Below are 18,068 nucleotides of genomic sequence, written 5' to 3' on the forward strand. Positions count from 1 at the left end.
TATATTATATAGATAATATAGAACAAAGAAAACAAACTTCCACACATTTTTTATTAAAACATTCAAAACTTTATTTATGGACATTAAACTTTGAATTTCATATAATTTTCACGTCATGAAATACTGTTCTTTTGACTTTTTTTTTCAACCATTTGAACACATTAAAATCCCAGGCTCGCTGGTGGTACAGAACAGGAGACAGGCTGGGCTTGGGCCTCAGGCAGTAGTTTGCCTCTCCTCGCTCTCTAGGGCTTAAACCGAGGAGAGGACTCGCTGGATTGAAGGGTCCCAGGCGTCTTTAACTTTACTAGGCACTGCCAGGTGCTCTTCAAAGTGATTCTATCAATTTAGACCCTCACCAGAGCATGATGAGACTTCCTATTTCCCTAGCGCTCTTTTTTTTCCTTCACTTTTTAAAAATCTTTTTAAAATTTATTTTTAAGTTCTTAAAAATTTTATTGAAATATAGTTGATTTACAATGTTGTGTTAGTCTGAGGTGTCCAGCAAAGTGATTCAGTTGTACATACATATATATATATATGTATATATATTTTAGATTCTTTTCCATTATAGGTATACTGAAGATATTGAGTATAGTTCTGTGTGCTATACAGTAGGTTTTTGTTGGTTATGTATTTTATATATAGTAGCATGTATATTTTACTCCCAGACTCCTAATTTATCACCCCCTTTCCCCTTTTTGGTAACCATAAGTTTGTTTTCTATGTCTGTGAGTCTATTTGTTTTGTAAATAAGTTCATTTGTATCATCCCTAGCCCTCTTGAAATCACATCAGATCTCTCCATTTAATGCATTGCTCCTCTAGTTCTGGTTTCATTTATAATCACATTTTGAAAAGTGAAGATAGCACACTGTATGTTCCTTATTATTGAATGAAAGTTCTTTTTAAAAAATTTTATTTACTTTTTATACAGCAGGTTCTTATTAGTTATCCATTTTACACATATTAGTGTATACATGTCAATCCCAATCTCCCAATTCATCCCACCACCACCAACCCCCTGCCACTTTTCCCTCTTGGTGTCCATACGTTTGTTCTCTACATCTGTGTCTCTATTTCTGCCTTGCAAACCGGTTCGTCTGTACCATTTTTCTGGATTCCACATATCTGTGTTAATATATGATGTTTGTTTTTCTCTTTCTGACTTACTTCACTCTATATGACAGTCTCTAGATCCATCCACGTCTCTACAAATGACCCAGTTTCGTTCCTTTTTATGGCTAATATTCCATTGTATATATGTACCACATCTTCTTTATCCATTCATCTGTCGATGGGCATTTAGGTTGCTTCCATGACCTGGCTATTGTAAATAGTGCTGCAGTGAACATTGGGGTGCCTGTGTCTTTTTGAATTATGGCTTTCTCTCGGTATATACCCAGTAGTGGGATTGCTGGGTCATATGGTAATTCTATTTTTAGTTTTTTAAGGAACCTCCATACTGTTCTCCATAGTGGCTGTATCAATTTACATTCCCACTAACAGTGCAAGAGGGTTCCCTTTTCTCCACACCCTATCCAGCATCTGTTGTTTGTAGATTTTCTGATGATGCCCATTATAACAGGTGTGAGGTGATACCTCATTGTAGTTTTCATTTGTATTTCTCTAATAATTAGTGATGTTGAGCAGCTTTTCACGTGCTCCTTGGCCATCTGTATGTCTTCTGTGGAGAAGTGTCTATTTAGGTCTTCTGCCCATTTTTTGATTGGGTTGTTTGTTTTTCTAATATTGAGCTGCATGAGCTGTTTATATATTTTGGAGATTAATCCTTTGCCATTGATTCATTTGCAAATATTTTCTCCCATTCTGAGGGTTGCCTTTTCATCTTGTTTGTAGTTTCCTTTGCTGTGCAAAAGCTTTGAAGTTTCATTGGGTCCCATTTGTTTATTTTTGTTTTTATTTCCATTACTCTAGGATCAAAAAAGATCTTGCTGTGATTTATGTCAAAGAGTGTTCTTCCTATGTTTTCCTCTAAGAGTTTTATAGTGTCTGGTCTTACATTTAGGTCTTTAATCCATTTTGAGTTTATTTTTGTGTGTGGTGTTACGGTGTTTCATTCTTTTACATGTAGCTGTCCAGTTTTCCAGTACCACTTACTGAAGAGACTTGTCTTTTCTCTATTGTATATCCTTGCCTCCTTTGTCATAGATTAGTTGACTATAGGTGTGTGGGTTTATCTCTGGGCTTTCTATCCTGTTCCATTGATCTATATTTCTGTTTCTGTGCCAGTACCATATTGTCTTGATTACTGTAGCTTTGTAGTATAGTCTGAAGTCAGGGAGTCTGATTCCTCCAGCTCCATTTTTCCCCCTAAGATCGCTTTGGCTATTCGGGGTCTTTTGTGTCTCCATACAAATTTTAAGATTTTTTTGTTCTAGTTCTGTAAAAAATGCCATTGGTAATTTGATAGGGATTGCATTGAATGTGTAGATTGCTTTGGGTGGTATAGTCATTTTCACAATATTGATTCTTCCAATCCAACAACATGGTGTATCTCTCCATCTGTTTGTGTCATCTTTGATTTCTTTCATCAGTGTCTTATAGTTTTCTGAGTACAGGTCTTTTACCTCCTTAGGTAGGTTTATTTCTAGGTATTTTATTCTTTTTGTTGCAATGGTGAATGGAATTGTTCTCTTAATTTCTCTTTCTGCTCTTTCGTTGTTAATGTATAGGAATGCAAGAGATTTCTGTGCATTAATTTTGTATCCTGCAACTTTACCAAATTCATTGGTTAGCTCTAGTAGTTTTCTGGTGGCATCTTTAGGATTCTCTATGTATAGTATCATGTCATCTGCAAACAGTGACAGGTTTACTTCTTTTCCAATTTGTATTCCTTTTATTTTTCTTCTCTGATTGCCGTGGCTAGGACTTTCAAAACTATGTTGAATAATAGTGGAGAGAGTGGACATCCTTGTCTTGTTCCTCATCTTAGAGGAAATGGTTTGTTTTTCACCATTGAGAATGATGTTTGCTGTGGGTTTGTCATATATGGCCTTTATTATGTTGAGGTAGTTTCCCTGTATGCCCACTTTCTGGAGAGCTTTTATCATAAATGGGTGTTGAATTTTGTTAAAAGCTTTTTCTGCATCTATTGAGATGATCATATGGTTTTTATTCTTCAATTTGTTAATGTGGTGTATCACACTGATTGATTTGCGTACACTGAAGAATACTTGCATCCCTGGGATAAATCCCACTTGATCATGGTGTATGATCTTTTTAATGTGTTGTTGGATTCTGTTTGCTAGTATTTTGTTCAGGATTTTTCATCTATATTCATCAGTGATATTGGTCTGTAATTTTCTTTTTTTGTAGTATCTCTGTCTGGTTTTGGTATCAGGATGATGGTGGCCTCGTAGAATGAGTTTGGGAGTGTTCCTTCCTCTGCAATTTTTTGGAAGAGTTTGAGAAGGATGGGTGTTAGCTCTTCTCTAAATGTTTGATAGAATTCACCTGTGAAGCCATCTGGTCCTGGACTTTTGTTTGTTGGAAGATTTTTAATCACAGTTTCAATTTCATTACTTGTGATTGGTCTGTTCATATTTTCTGTTTCTTCCTGGTTCAGTCTTGGAAGGTTATACCTTCCTAAGAATTTGTCCATTTCTTCCAGGTTGTCCATTTAATTGGCATAGAGTTGCTTGTAGTAGTCTCTTAGGATGCTTTGTATTTCTGTGGTGTCCGTTGTAACTTCTCCTTTTTCGTTTCTAATTTTATTGATTTGAGTCCGCTCCCTCTTTTTCTTGATGAGTCTGGCTCAAGGTTTATCAATTTGTTTATCTTCTCAAAGAACCAGCTTTTAGTTTTATTGATCTTTGCTATTGTTTTCTTTGTTTCTATTTCATTTATTTCTGCTCTGATCTTTATGATTTCTTTCCTTCTACTAACTTTGGGTTTTGTTTGTTCTTCTTTCTCTAGTTCCTTTAGGTGTAAGGTTAGTTTGTTTATTTGAGATTTTTCTTGTTTCTTGAGGTAGGATTGTATTCCTATAAACTTCCCTCTTAGAACTGCTTTTGCTGCATCCCACAGGTTTTAGATTGTTATGTTTTTGTTGTAATTTGTCTCTAGGTATTTTTCGATTTCCTCTTTGATTTCTTCAGTGATCTCTTGGTTATTTAGTAACGTATTATTTAGCTTCCATATGTTTGTGTTTTTTATGGTTTTCTTCCCTGTGATTGATTTCTAATCTCATAGCGTTGTGGTCAGAAAAGATGCTTGATATGATTTCAGTTTTTCTTAAATTTACCGAGGCTTGATTTGTGACTTAAGGTGTAATCTGTCCTGGAGAATGTTCCGTGTGCACTTGAGAAGAAAGTGTAATCTGCTGTTTTTGGATGGAATGTCCTATAAATATCAATGAAATCCATCTGGTCTATTGTGTCATTTAAAGCTTGTGTGTCCTTATTAATTATCTGTCTGGATGATCTGTCCTTTGGTGTATGTGAGGTGTTAAAGCCCCCCACTATTATTGTGTTACTGTCGATTTCCTCTTCTATAGCTATTAGCAGCTGCCTTATGTATTGAGGTGCTCCTATGTTGGGTGCACATATATTTATAATTGTTATATCTTCTTCTTGGATTGATCCCTTGATCATTATGTAGTGTCCTTGTCTCTTGTAACATTCTTTATTTTAAAGTCTATTTTATCTGATATGAGTATTGCTTCTCCAGCTTTCTTTTGATTTCCGTTTGCATGGAATATCTTTTTCCATCCCCTCACTTTCAGTCTGTAAGTGTCCCTAGGTCTGAAGTGGGTCTCTTGTAGACAGCATATATATGGGTCTTGTTTTTGTATCCATTCAGCAAGCCTGTGTCTTTTGGTTGGAGCATTTAATCCATTCATGTTTAAGGTAATTATCGATATGTATGTTCCTATTGCCATTTTCTGAATTGTTATGGGTTTGTTTTTGTAGGTCCTTTTCTTCTCTTGTGTTTCCCACTTACAGAAGTTCCTTTAGCATTTGTTGTAGGGCTGATTTTGTGGTGCTGAATTCTCCTAGCTTTTGCTTGTCTGTAAAGCTTTTGATTTCTCCGTCGAATCTGAATGAGATCCTTGCTAGGTAGAATAATCTTGGTTGTAGGTTCTTCCCTTTCATCACTTTAAATATATCATGCCACTCCCTTCTGGCTTGTAGAGTTTCTGCTGAGAAATCAGCTGTTAACCTTATGGGAGTTCCCTTGTATGTTACTTGTCGTTTTTCCCTTGTTGCTTTCAATATTTTGTCTTTAATTTTTGTCAGTTTGATTACTGTGTGTCTCAGCATGTTTCTCCTTGGGCTTATCCTGCCTGGGACTCTCTGCGCTTCCTGGACTTGGGTGGCTATTTCCTTTCCCATGTTAGGGAAGTTTTCAACTATAATCTCTTCAAATATTTTCTCAGGTTCTTTCTCTCTCTCTTCTCCTTCTGGGACCCCTATAATGCGAATGGTGTGTTTAATGTTGTCCCAGAGGTCTCTTAGGCTGTCTTCATTTCTTTTCATTCTTTTTTCTTTATTCTGTTCCACGGCAGTGAATTCCACTATTCTGTCTTCCAGGTCACTTATCTGTCCTTCTGCTTCATTTATTCTGCTGTTGATTCCTTCTAGTGTATCTTTCATTTCAGTTATTGTATTGTTCATCTCTGTTTGTTCTTTAATTTTCTAGGTGTTTGTTCTTTAATTCTTCTAGGTCTTTGTTAAACGTTTCTTGCATCTTCTTGATCTTTGCCTCCATTCTTTTTCCAAGGTCCTGGATCATCTTCACTATCATTATTCTGAATTCTTTTTCTGGAAGCTTGCCTATCTCCACTTCATTTAGTTGTTTTCTGGGGTTTTATCTTGTTCCTTCATCTGGTACACAGTCCCCTGCCTTTTCACTTTGTCTACCTTTCTGTGAATGTGGTTTTCGTTCCACAGGCTGCAGAATTGTAGTTCTTCTTGCTTCTGCTGTCTGCCCTCTGGTCTGAATAAAAGTTCTTTGTGAAAGAAACAAAATATCTTCAGATGAGATCTTAAAAATTACCCATTATCCTTCCACTCAGAGAGGACCAAAATTCTCTCAAACTTCATACCTGTCCTTCCAGATTTTTTCCTATATACACACACATCAATTTAATTTTTGGAGGCTGATGCTATATATGTTGTTTTGGAATCTGCTCGTCTGACTTCATGAAGTTCTTTCAGTTAGGATTATTTTTGTTGTAACATAAAACCCAACCCAAATAGCATCAGCAGCAAGAACACGTATTGTCTCCCGCAGTGAGCTCCGGAGGGAGGTCGGTTCCAGGACTGGTTAATTCACTGGTCCAACAGTGTTGTTAACAACTCAGGGCCTCTGTCTTTCTGCGCAGCAGGTTGGTGAGGCCTTCCCTTGTCTCAGAATTGCTGCAGCAGGTCCGAGAACTGCATCCTCACATAATGGGAGGAAAGGCCAGGCCATGGGAAGAGGGTGCTTCCCTTCTTTGAGTGACTGTTTGAGTGTGAGGAAACAGTCCTGGAAATTCCGTAAGATGTTGCTTCATTCTCCTGCCGGAATTGGGTCAGTGGCCCATTCCTCAGCATTCTCAGGCTAGGGGAGTGGAGTGACCATAAATGGCTTCATCTCCCCTCAGCTCCCCTGGGGGTCGAGTGGAGGTCATGGGGCCCTCAACTTTGTGTGTGACCCTCCCCTGCAGCCTTCTGGCCTCCAAGGAAAATACTTCTTCCCTGGTTTGCGCCTCTTCACTCTGAGTGCTTTTTCTAGACACTGAGAAGGTTGCAATGTGAATGAAAATACCCAGTCCCACGCAGGCTCTGCTCACCTTTACTACCAGGGTTCCATTTCGTCCAGGCTGACACTCTGCTCATTTCCCAGCCTCCCCTGCAGCCATCGGTGGCTTGGGAAGATTCTGCTTTATATTTGCCAGAGGCCCATCACTCCAGTGCCACCTGTCATCCCACCTGCACGGTTTCATTAGGGTGGAGAAATCCTTCTCTGAACCCAGGTCTCTGTCACAGGGGGAAGGGAGCTGAGGGCCATGTGCGCCTCCTACCAGCGCTGCTCCCTGACTGGGTTCCCTGCCTGATGCCAGCAGGCGTTGGTTTGGGCGTGCAGTTGGCAGTCCAGGTAGAGGAAGGGTCCAGGATGTGATTTAATCTCCCCCCACCCTTCCTCCTTTGGCCTGGGGGTGGGGATGCATTGCAGGGTGGAGAGGAACTAAGAGCCCCGGTTCTGGCCTCCCTGTCAGGAGGCTCGTGCCTGGGGTCAGGACAGGTTCTTCTGCCTGGTTTTGTTTATATCACATGTATTTTTTGTTTGCACCTGTTACCATAAGTAGCTTCAGATGCCTTCTGGAAGCATGAGAGAGTATAAACAAACGGAGCCTCCAGACTCCCCACAGATACCACCACCAGCTTCCATCTGACTCGCACGGCCGTGTGGGTTCAGAGCCTGGTTTCAGTCAAAGGCCTACCAGGGGCCAGTCTGCAACCCCAGCAGGGAGGAGGGCGGTTAGCCCAGCAAGCCCCAGGGAGGACAAGTCCCTCACCCCTGTGAGGAAGCAGCTGTGGCTGGAGGCTGGGCCCGAGCTGAGCCCTCCTGCTTGGCCTCACGTCCTCCTCACTGAGGGACTGTGTGCTCAGGCCATTCAAGATGGCTGTCTCCTGCTCTCTGCACATCCCCTGCTCGACCAGCCCCTGCTTCCCTCACGTGACTATCCAATCCTCTTCATCATAGGGCTCAATTAGTTCCTGGTAACCGAGCCCACCTGACATCCATCCCCCCTATAAATGGCAGCCTCCTCCTCCCCGATGTGGTGAGGACTGCTGCCGTGTCCTGGTGTCCCGTCTGACGGCTGCTGCACGCCGTGGGGTTTCGCTCCAGGACCGTTTGTTAAGATCCCTCTGTCCAACAAACCGTTCATGTCTCTGTTGCTGTCTCTAGGCTCTTCCTCTGCTCTCAAGGCTGGGCAACTACAAGGCTTGTGGGCCCGCGGGGTCCAGCCCAACAGGGACAGAGGCAGGAACTGGGCCCCAAAGCCCGCACTCCTGCCCACTAAGCACTGCGTTCTGCCAGGCTTCCGGCCGCGAGAGCCGGGCAGGCGTGGACAGAGCGGAGTCTAGGGGGGCACAACCCAGCCTTTGCAAAGCCACGGAACACAAACACAGAAAGTGGGTCTGATTCAGCAGCATTCATTTTTATTTCTAAATAAGAATCCAGTGACATTACTGTTTTCCATCCATTTCTGAATTCTTTAAAGAGTCCAGTGAGACGAGGTAGAGGCTCCAGCAGAGCAGCTGCAGGTCCCTCCACCTCTGACCCACCTTCCCCTCCGCAACCCGCAACCCCACCAAGAAGAGCAGCAAATCATTTCTCAGGCACCAGGACCTAACAGCTGCCTCTCACATCTTACTTGGGGGAGGACAAAAGAACAAGCCTGACCTCCCCAATAGTCCTTATGTCAAAAAGCTGCACTTAAAAAAATCCTTCATTTTTACAAAGAAAATTACTCAAAAGAATACAAGATTCTGATTAATCTTGAGAACAAATCAAGCTTTGCAGGAGCTGTACTGGAGAAAATGCTAAAGCCTTTGGTAGCCATGAACCCCAAGTCAGCCGAGCGAGTGAGGAGCCTTCCCCGGCCCATGGGCCTCCGCGGCTCCTCAGAGCAGCGCTGGGGCCTGGAGAAGTGGCTCTTCCGCGTGGCTGACCAGCTCCTTGGACAGGGGCCCATAGCGCTGACAGGTGACCTTTCTCTTGACCACCGAACTGCACAATCCCCATCGATCCCACGGCCACGGGGCCCGCAGCTGCGCTCCGAGCACTCAGCTCTCTCGCCCTGAAGCCAGGACACTCACGCAGAGCAGCTGGGAAAAGACCAGCTCCTGGGTAGGAAAAGCCACACATTTTTTTCCCTCTGGGATTAGGGACTGTGTCGGCTGGGGTGAGAAAGGGTGAAACGGGGTGGGGGAAATTAGAAAGTCTTCTTTCGTAACATGGGCAATGACGGTGGAAGTCCCTGAACATCTAACTCCATTTGTGTGAGAAATGACAGGAGACTAAGTGGAAGGGAGTGTGGCTGCTTATCCGAAGCCGTCACTCTGACTGTGGTGTTTTCATTTAAAACATATTGCCTGGGGCTTTGGAGACCGGGTTCCTGGTAGAACAACTGCTTAATGATTCTGGCTGCTCTACCAGGAACGTTTCAGATAATTTCCTACCCACCCACCACCCAGCAGGAGAATCACATGCCTGCATTTTGGAGGGAATGGGGAAGGAGCAAAGGATCTTTCCTCTTTTTTTGGCATTTGAAGTCCTAACTGACAGGCAATCATTGCTGTTGAGAGATTCCTCCTCCCACTAGAATCAGGGGTCAGTTCTAAGGCCAGAGCCACCCTAGGCCACGCCCACACCTTCCTGTACCTTTCGATGGCCCGGACTTGGCTGAGGAGAAGCCGGTCACCACCTGGCCCCACCCGGCCCCACCCTCACTCTCCCCACTGAAGCAGAAGAGGGATTCTGGCTGTGGCCTCCCTGCTGGGGACTTTGCCACGTGTGTGGACCCCCATGGGAGTGTGGACCTGAGACCCCGGAAGGCCACCTTAGACGAGGGCTTGAAGGAGAAGGCTCCCCACTCACCAGCCTTTCCACACTCCACTGCACACAGAGGAGTCTGCAGGCAAATCAGGGCCTCCCTAGGCTGACTTGGGGTACTCAGGGGCTGCCAACATTCTGGGCCCCTGGCCTCATGTCAGCCGGGGCCCAGCCAGCATTCCCAGTGTGTGAAAAGAGGCAGCTGGCCAGGGGGAGAGGGTCTGCCCCTGGGCTGAGTGAGCACCAGACGATGGAACTGAGCCACCTTCCGCCTGGCTCTGTTCCGCCTCAGCCCAAACTTGGTCTCTGGGGACCTAGGAAAAGCCAGCTTCTTTTCCTGTGGGGCCTCACACTCCAAGCCTCTGAGCATGGTTATTCCCAGAGGTCCTACAACCACAGGGCTGCAGAACACGTGATGTATTCCAAGTCCAAAATTGTGGGGCCTGCTGCGGAGCGGCTGCTGGGGGAGCCTTGGGGTGGGGCCTTAGTGCTACAGGACGCCCCAGCTCCCCAAGACGGCATGTCTTCAGAGTTCACTGGCTAGCCAATCAGCTTCCCCAAAGGCACGCACTGACCTTACAGCTTTTACCTCCTCCTAAAGTATTACCTTCTCTCTGTGCTATACTTCTCCTGTCCCATGGCCTAGACCTAGAAGAAAACGTGTGTGAAGTTATAGTTATGCTGGATTTTTTTAATCTTCTAGGCATTTATTCCCCCAACAATAAAATTATTAGGAATGCTAAAGGTAGACAGCAGCAATTTTTGGTTCTCAGGCAAAGACATCTGAAAAAAGTCCACCAGAAAAATCTCTCTCGATGGGCTTTGGCCTGTTCAAAGGTGAACAGACAGATGGCTGAGGCACACGGGGCCCCCGCCCTCCTCGGCGGGGGAATGCCCTCCCACGCTGCTAAGCCACTACTTGGCCAGCAGAGGGCAGGAGCAGCTCACGGGACGCCCAGGCTGGCGCTGCTCCAGGCCAGGCAAGACTCTCCCCCAGACACCTCCACACAGCCAAGCCTTGGGGACCTCGCCCTGCCCCCGCGTGCTTCTCTACTTACTGTCACTCTCAGGTCTCAGCTAAAAGTGGGAGGACAGGTGGGACCTGGTGACAAAGGGCAGTCTGAACTGAGACGATCCTGTTTTCATTATTTAATCTAAGAACTCACAGCACCCCCCAAATTTTTTTCCGGCAAGCTATTGAGTTTACAATGCAACTTACACCTTGGAGATCAGACTCTGAATTTCAGGGGGAAAAGTCAGTTACTTATGAATTGGAGAATGAGAGAACAATCTGGCCTCTGATCCCTGCCCCCTCCCCTTATGGACAAAGGACCCCTCCCTTTGACCTCTTCTCTTTTCCACTAAAAAGAAATAGGAAATGACTGAGACTGGAATTATGCATGGCATTAATCTTCCAGTGGGGATATTAGGTGAAGTAAAGTAATCCTATTTGGCTCAAATTATGGGGTTAAGGTGGGAGATTACAAAAAGAAATGATCATATTTTTGCTCTATCAAGTACAAATTTACTTTTCATGCATAAAAAGGAAGCCATGTGCCCTCCTGCCTGACTGGATTTACGCTTACACTTCTGGGGCAAGGGAAGGGGTTAGGGCAGGGGTCTGGCCTCATGGGCTGGGTACATGCGTCCTGGAGGGTCCCGAGGTCAGTCCTTCCTCACTCACATCCAGAGCCACGCTGCCTGAGGCTGAGAAGATGGAAACATATTTGCTGCCAGCCCAAGGTCCATGCTGGCCCACTGTGTCCGAAACAGAACCAATGACATGCACAAGATGAATTAAACCATGCCAGAGGGTGCTGAGTCCCAAGGCTCCAGCTGAGACCCTGAGCCACATATGAAAACTGCCAGAGGCCTGTAGATGGGCACAAGCAAGCAGGTAAAGACTTGTTAAAGGGCTGGTGAAGGCGGTGGATGCGGGGAAGTCAGAAGCTCCATGTCCTCTGGACATGATTGGCAGCTCCTCCCCTTGAGGTGGCCCAGGGGCCCGGACCATGGGGCCGGGGCAGGTGTGTGTGTGTGTGTGTGTGGTGTGTGTGTGGTGTGTGTGTGTGTGTGTGCACGTGGCCGGGGCAGGTGTGTGTGTGGTGTGTGTGCGTGTGTAGCCAGGGCAGGGGTGTGTGTGGTGTGTGTGCGTGTGTAGCTGGGGCAGGGGTGTGTGTGTGTGTGGTGTGTGTGTGTGTGTGTGCGCGTGGCTGGGGCAGGGGTGTGTGTGTGTGTGGTGTGTGTGTGTGTGTGCGCGTGGCCGGGGCAGGGGTGTGTGTGTGTGTGGTGTGTGTGTGTGTGCGCGTGGCCGGGGCAGGGGTGTGTGTGTGTGTGGTGTGTGTGTGTGTGTGCGTGTGTGGCCGGGGCAGGGGTGTGTGTGTGTGGGGTGTGTGTGTGTGTGCGCGTGGCCGGGGCAGGGGTGTGTGTGTGTGTGGTGTGTGTGTGTGTGCGCGTGGCCGGGGCAGGGGTGTGTGTGTGTGGTGTGTGTGTGCGCACGTGCAAGCAGTCTGAGCGAGTCCTGACGTAGCAGTGGCTGCTCAGGGATTGCAGGTGAGACTCAGAGGCAGCTGGCCCCCGGCCACTGGAGTCCTGGGGAGGGGTGGCAGAGGAGGAGCACGGGGACAAATGGGACCCAAGATGGTAGAGAACTGGGAGGGAAAAAAAAGGTGCTGATGAGCAGTGAAGGTGCAGCAGGTAACCGGTGGGCGGAGCCCAGGAAAAGGGGCCTCTGAACAAACAAGGACCCGAGTCAGGAATCGAGGTCAGGGAAGGGACTGCTGGGCTCTCACCACTCTGTCAAAGTGCATGAATTTAAACTGCAGTCAAAGACGGCAGCTGCTGGCCAGCATAAACCCTGAAGACTTTCCCTCGGACCCCATAGAATAGGGTCGCTCACCCCCCAAAACCCCAGGGATACGGCTTCCAATGGGGCTCTAGAGAGGTGCCTGTGCCCTCGGGCTCGGTTCCAGTGTAAACCTTCACAGTATTCCCAGAGAACGGCAGTAGCTGCCTGCTGCCCAGGGAGACAGCCTGCGAGGCGCCGATCAGAGGTAAAGAGAAAAAGGTCACTCCGTTTCTCCTTCTCGGGAGTGCAAGCGACGTCACGAAGCGGAGTGTGAGGTGTCCAAGGTGCCTGAGCCTGCCGCTGGCCGGCCCCTCGCCCTGCTGCTACGACACCCGTCCAGGGAAGGGCCCCTGTAACGAAGGCAGTGGCCAGGGATGGCGGCAACGGCGCACCACGCTCCCGGGACGCCCTGCACGGTGGGTCCACGGCGGGATTTCTCCTCTCAGGCACCTCGGCGTGACAGATGACTATTCCCTGGCTACAGAAGCAGAAGGAAACATTTACCTACAAAGGTGGTCCCCTCCAATCCGCGGGCTGGGAAGCCATCCTGAGGGCAGAGGCCCGGCCCAGCGAGGAGCGGGGAGAGGGGCTTCCGGGCAGCTGGCTGGCTCCAAAGGCCTGGGAGGTCCTGGGCTAAGACGACAGCGGCCTGTGCGTCACCCTACTTCCATCCGCCCCAAAGAACTGCCAAATGCACACGCCTCGGGGGCCCTTGCTGGGTGGCCGTCCTGGGAGCCGCGGGGAGGCTGGATGGCAGTGCTGCGGCCCCAGCTGCCCGGAAGCCACGCGTCCCGCTCGGTCACAGCAGCTCCTGCTCGTCGTCCTCGGAGCCGGAGGGGCCTTGGCGCACCTCTTCGTACCACTTGTTGGTGAGGGTTTTCATCTGGATGCGCCCGTGGTGGAGGTCCTGGGGCGGGAGACACAGCAAGCCCTTGTCAGCGGTCTGGCTCAGGGTCAGGGTTGAGGAAGGGAGGAGATGGGAGGCAGGGGGCACGGCCACAGCAATTTCAAAGTGTTAACTGACTAACCTCAAGCTGGGATCATTCTCTGTGGGGGAGGAGATAACGGGAGGTGTCACCCTGGAACAGGAGTAGGAGGCAGGATGGCATGATGTTAAAAAACCTGGCCTCTGGAATCAGACACACTTGGGCTTTGCTTCCAGCTTTGCCACGTACTGGCTGTGTGACCTCGGGGGGTTACTTCACCTCTCTGGGCCTCAGTCTCCCTGGCTATCAAGTGAGACAACCCGCTGCATCTACTGCATGGGTTGCTGGGAGAATGAAACGAAGCAATCATGAAAAACGTCTGGTGCAGTGCCAGGCTCACAGTAAGAACTCACGTGCTGACAGCGATCCTGACTGCTGAGGGAGGGAAAACGGGGCTCAGAACCAAAGCGGGGCGGCAGCCAGGAGAACCCCTCCCCTACCCTGCACGGTACAGGATGACGGTTTCAGCAAAGCAGGCCCAAGCTGGTCCCTGAGTGTGTCACTCACTGTCAGGCCAGTGGTGCCTGGAGGGATGGAGCGAGAGCCCTGAGCCTTGGGCCACTGTCCGAGGCCCTGGCAGGTCTGAAATTCCTCAGCTCAGATTCAGTAGCCGATCAATGTCCCAAGTCAATCATCCAGGAAAACCAAACTGGGTTAACAAGTCTATTATTAAACTAGCACTAGAGACTTCCCTGGTGTCGCAGTGGTTAAGAATCCGCCTGTCAATGCAGGGGACACGGTTTGAGCCCTGGTCCGGGAAGATCCTACATGCCACAGAGGAACTAAGCCCATGTACCACAACTACTGAAGCCCATGCGCCTAGAGCCCATGCTCCACAACAAGAGGAACCATGACAATAAGAAGCCCGCACACTGCAACGCAGAGTAGCCCTGGCTAGCCGCAACTAGAGAAAGCCCACGCGCAGCAACGAAGACCCAACGCAGCCAAAGATCAATGAATTAAATAAATAAATAAACAAACCAGCATTAAATATGGCAGCGAAGCAAAAACAGCAGATGCAGAGTGCCACAAGCATATCCAGCCCGCGAGGCTGGGAAGGAGAGAACGCTGAGTGGGGAGAGGCCCCCACCCAACCCGGCACGTGGGTCTTCCCTGCCCACCCTGCTCTTGGCCACTGCAGGCCCTGAGGGAGGAAGGCAAGGACCCCTGGCCTGCGTCCCACCTCCTGGGTCAGCCGCCGCGTGAAGAAGGGGTTCAGGTACTTGGCATCCAGCCACAGGAAGCCTTTGAGGTCCTGACGCCTCACGTAGTGGGCTTCGTACTCCTCCTCCGTGAGCTCCGACAAGTGCTCCGACTCGATGGTGTTGCCCTGCGGCGGGTGGGGAAGGCAGCCGAAGGCTCGTCAGCTGACACCTGCCTGGAAGCCCGCACACCACCCAGCCTATCTCCTCGCAGCTCTTCACCCCGGCCCCCGGGTCCCCAACCCTAACGGTGGCAGCAAGAGGCCTCCTGGGAGCCTTAGGGAGGCGGGAAGGTGTGTAAGAAAACGATGGACATCCAGGAAAATCAGAATTGTGAAAAAGGTGGAAGCTCAGGGCTGGGGCTTGGTCTACTGTAAACTCTCCACGTGGCTGTCTGTGCGGCCAGGACTGGGAGCTCTTCTAGGCTGTCTCTTCACCAGTGAACTGAACGAGGGAGGCGGCTTTTGTCGTTTTTTGCCTGCAGAGGCCCACTCTGGGTACATTTGCTGGTCATGTGGATGCAGCAGGGAGGGATGTGGAGAGGGAGAGGGAGGGAGGGAAGGACCACCCACCCTCTGCAGGGGCGACCACAGGCAGTTTTGCACCGTCGCCCCCAAGCGCAGGTGTACCCCGGGTGTAGGAGGTGGGAGAGAGAGAGGGGCAGGGAGGACATTTCCCTGCCGTGGAGCAGTGCTTCTCAAACTCCGGCCGGCATCGGAACCACCTGGAGCTTGGGGAGCCACAAAATGCTGGGCCCACTAGGCCCACCTGCAGTTCCTGATTTAGCAGGTCTGGGAGGGGGCCCAAGAATGTGCATTTCTAACAAGCGCCCACCGATGCTGCTGGTCCAGGAACCCCACCTTGACGACCAGTGATGGAAAGTGGGGTGGTTAAGAGTCTGTGTGACCACAGCTGTGTAATTTGGTCTCTGTGCCTCAGTGCTCTCATCTGCAAAATGGGGATCATGAAACCATCTGCTTCCTGCAGGTTATCAGGGACAGTCCAAGGAGAGCACAGGCACCACAGAAAACATGGCCTAAACATCAGCTGCTCCCCCCGAGCACACATCCTGGTTCTACCAGAGCTGTGCTTGGCCAAGTGTGGCTGCACCTCTCGGCAACTCACCAGAAATGCAAATTCTTTGGGCGCCCACCCTAGACCTGTAAGACCCTGGAGCCCTCCACCAATCCTGACACCCACTAAAAGCTTTGAGAACCTATACTTGAGCTTTGGTTAAAAACAGACAAGAAGGCTGGTGGATGGGGGTGGGGGGAGAAGGGCTACGGAGAGTGAGGAAAGTTCTGTGAGCCAGCCCTGTCTGACGTCATCTGAAGGTTCTCCCAGCAGCACAGCTCTGGCTGGAGAGGCCGCAGGCAGGGACTGGAGGCCAAGATCCACTCAGACTGGACTTTCCAGAGTCAGAGGTGGGCCACATCCCTTTTCCCCACCTCTGGTTGAGGATTTCTGTGCCTTCCAGGGCTGAGTAAAGTTACTGATGGCCTTGAACAAGGGAACTAGAAAAAGATGCATTTCTGCAAAAGCATGTGCGTGGAGCAGGGGGTGGTGCAGGTAGGCAGGACCGAGGCCAGGGCTCCGCAGCCAGGGCCCGAGGGAGCACAGGGCAGGAAAGGCACAATCACTGTGACTCAGGGGAGGAGGGGTGGTGGCTTGGAGGAGGCAGAGGTGGGCAGGGGTCCGGGGGCCTCGGGCTCGCTGCAGCTGGCCCTGGGCACCTCCACCCCCAAATCATGCCCTTGCCTGTCCTCAGTGGAGGGCCCTCTCCCGTGACTCTCCAAGCCTCTGTGAGCACTTTCCCCTTCTCCAGCCCCAACAGGAGGCTTTTTAGTAGATGCTAGGGAATGATATGATTTTGTCATTTTGTGATTTTGAAACCCTCCTTCCAGCCCTGGCCTGATGGGGTGGTGTGGTTACTGGCAGGGCCGGAGCGTTCCTGGAAGCGTCTGCTAGGGGTCCACGTTCCCACGCCACTGCCTCCGTGGCTTCACGAGGCCGGCAGACAACCCACCCCAAAGAGCCACGCTTCAGACCCTGAGCCCAACCTCCTTGTCACTCTGGGAAGCTGGTGCGTGCGTGTGCGCACGTGCCGTGCGCCTATGCGTGCGTGCCCAGGGACGGATCATCCTCAGGTCGTGTCTCGTTTCCCCATCTTCTGGCGGCGAGTGGGGACGCACCCTCTGCCCCCGCCCGGCCGGCCGGCACTCACCATCTTCTCGGTCTTGCTGAGGTTGACGTCCTTCTTGTTCCTGCGGCGCGCCCTGGCGTCCTCGATGTCCGCGAGGCGGATGAGGGGCATGGTGCTGCCGCCCAGCAGCAGGATGGTGAAGAGCACGATGCTGATGGTGGTGGTGCCGATGAGCTGCCGCTTCTCCATGGGCTCCAGGTCCAGGTGCAGGCTCAGGGCGTAGGGGATGGCCCCCCGCAGGCCTGGGTGACAGTGACGGGGGTAAGAGGGATGGGGGCAGGCAGGAGGGGGCAGCGGTTCTCGGGGGATCTGGGCCCAGCCCGGCACCACGGCCGCTCGACATTCTAACGCACCCACTGGAGAGTGTGAGCTCAGCCTGTGAGGCTCTGGGGTGTGAGAGAAGCAGGTGCAAGGAACGGAGGCTCACCTCCGCTCCCACTTCTCAGGGCGGCAGAGCGGAGCCGGTGAGGTGACGTGTCCGGGCTGTGAAGCGCCGGGCGTGTGCGTGTTCAGGATTTATCAAGCCCAGCGCTTATGTTTTAGAAACACGACAGCTGGTGCAGACCAGCCCTCCCTGTGCTACGTGCTCCGCGGGCATGACCTCATCGGACTGTCACAGGAAGCCCTGTAGAGCTGGTCCTGTTATTCTCACAGCGCACAGATGAGGCGCCGAGACTGAGAATGAGGTGTCCTCCCAGGGCCACACGCTTTACTGGCGACGGCACAGAATGCCTTTTGCCCAACGCCCATTGTAGTGGAGATGCCACCCCCGCGGTGGCCAGCGGCTCAGGGGACTGCATCACGGCCTCTCCCTTACTTCCTGTTCTGATTCCCTGGGAGGCTGCTGGCTGGACTGAGGGGTATGGACTGAGCTGGGAAATGGCACGTTCTCTCTAAAAAACTTCCGGGCTTGCCTGGTGCCATACAGGGGGGACAGGAGCTCCCAGAGCAGCAGGGAGGAGAGACGTCAAACGAGGAGTCATGTGAGGGTGAGGGACTGAAGGAGAAGGGAGGGCAGGCCGAGCAGACAGTGACAGAATCTGACCCAGATGTGGAGGCCGGCACATCACAGCGTGACGGGGGGCTGGCTGCTGCAGCCCAGACCCTATATGGGGACACAGCGGGGCGGAGGGAAGGGGGTGGAATTAAAAGAGACACGGGGAGCAGAAGCAACAGGTCACAGCAGCGAGGGGAAGGCGGGGTGACCAGGGAAGGGAAGGACCTGGAGGATGCCCGGGTCCTAGGAGGCTTGCTGCGCGA

At 50.3% G+C, this 18,068-nt stretch overlaps 1 protein-coding gene across 4 annotated transcripts in view; it reads right to left on the bottom strand.

The window, feature by feature from the left end:
* Window positions 1-10,705: 10,705 nt before the first annotated feature.
* The window catches only part of SLC9A8 (solute carrier family 9 member A8), a 69,622-nt gene continuing 62,259 nt past the window's right edge, over window positions 10,706-18,068 (bottom strand). For 3 of the 4 annotated variants that reach the window (XM_060120041.1, XM_060120040.1, XM_060120044.1), the window contains 3 exons: window positions 16,830-17,050; window positions 14,587-14,733; window positions 10,706-13,324 (listed from right to left, as the gene is read on the bottom strand). In XM_060120041.1, the coding sequence (XP_059976024.1) occupies window positions 13,217-13,324; window positions 14,587-14,733; window positions 16,830-17,050 (476 nt within the window). In that variant the 3' untranslated portion in view covers window positions 10,706-13,216. The remainder of the gene's footprint in view (window positions 13,325-14,586; window positions 14,734-16,829; window positions 17,051-18,068) is intronic. The other variant, XM_060120043.1, reaches the window with a different exon arrangement.

Source organism: Mesoplodon densirostris, chromosome 16, assembly GCF_025265405.1.
Source record: "Mesoplodon densirostris isolate mMesDen1 chromosome 16, mMesDen1 primary haplotype, whole genome shotgun sequence".
NCBI classification, from domain to species: Eukaryota; Metazoa; Chordata; class Mammalia; order Artiodactyla; family Ziphiidae; genus Mesoplodon; species Mesoplodon densirostris.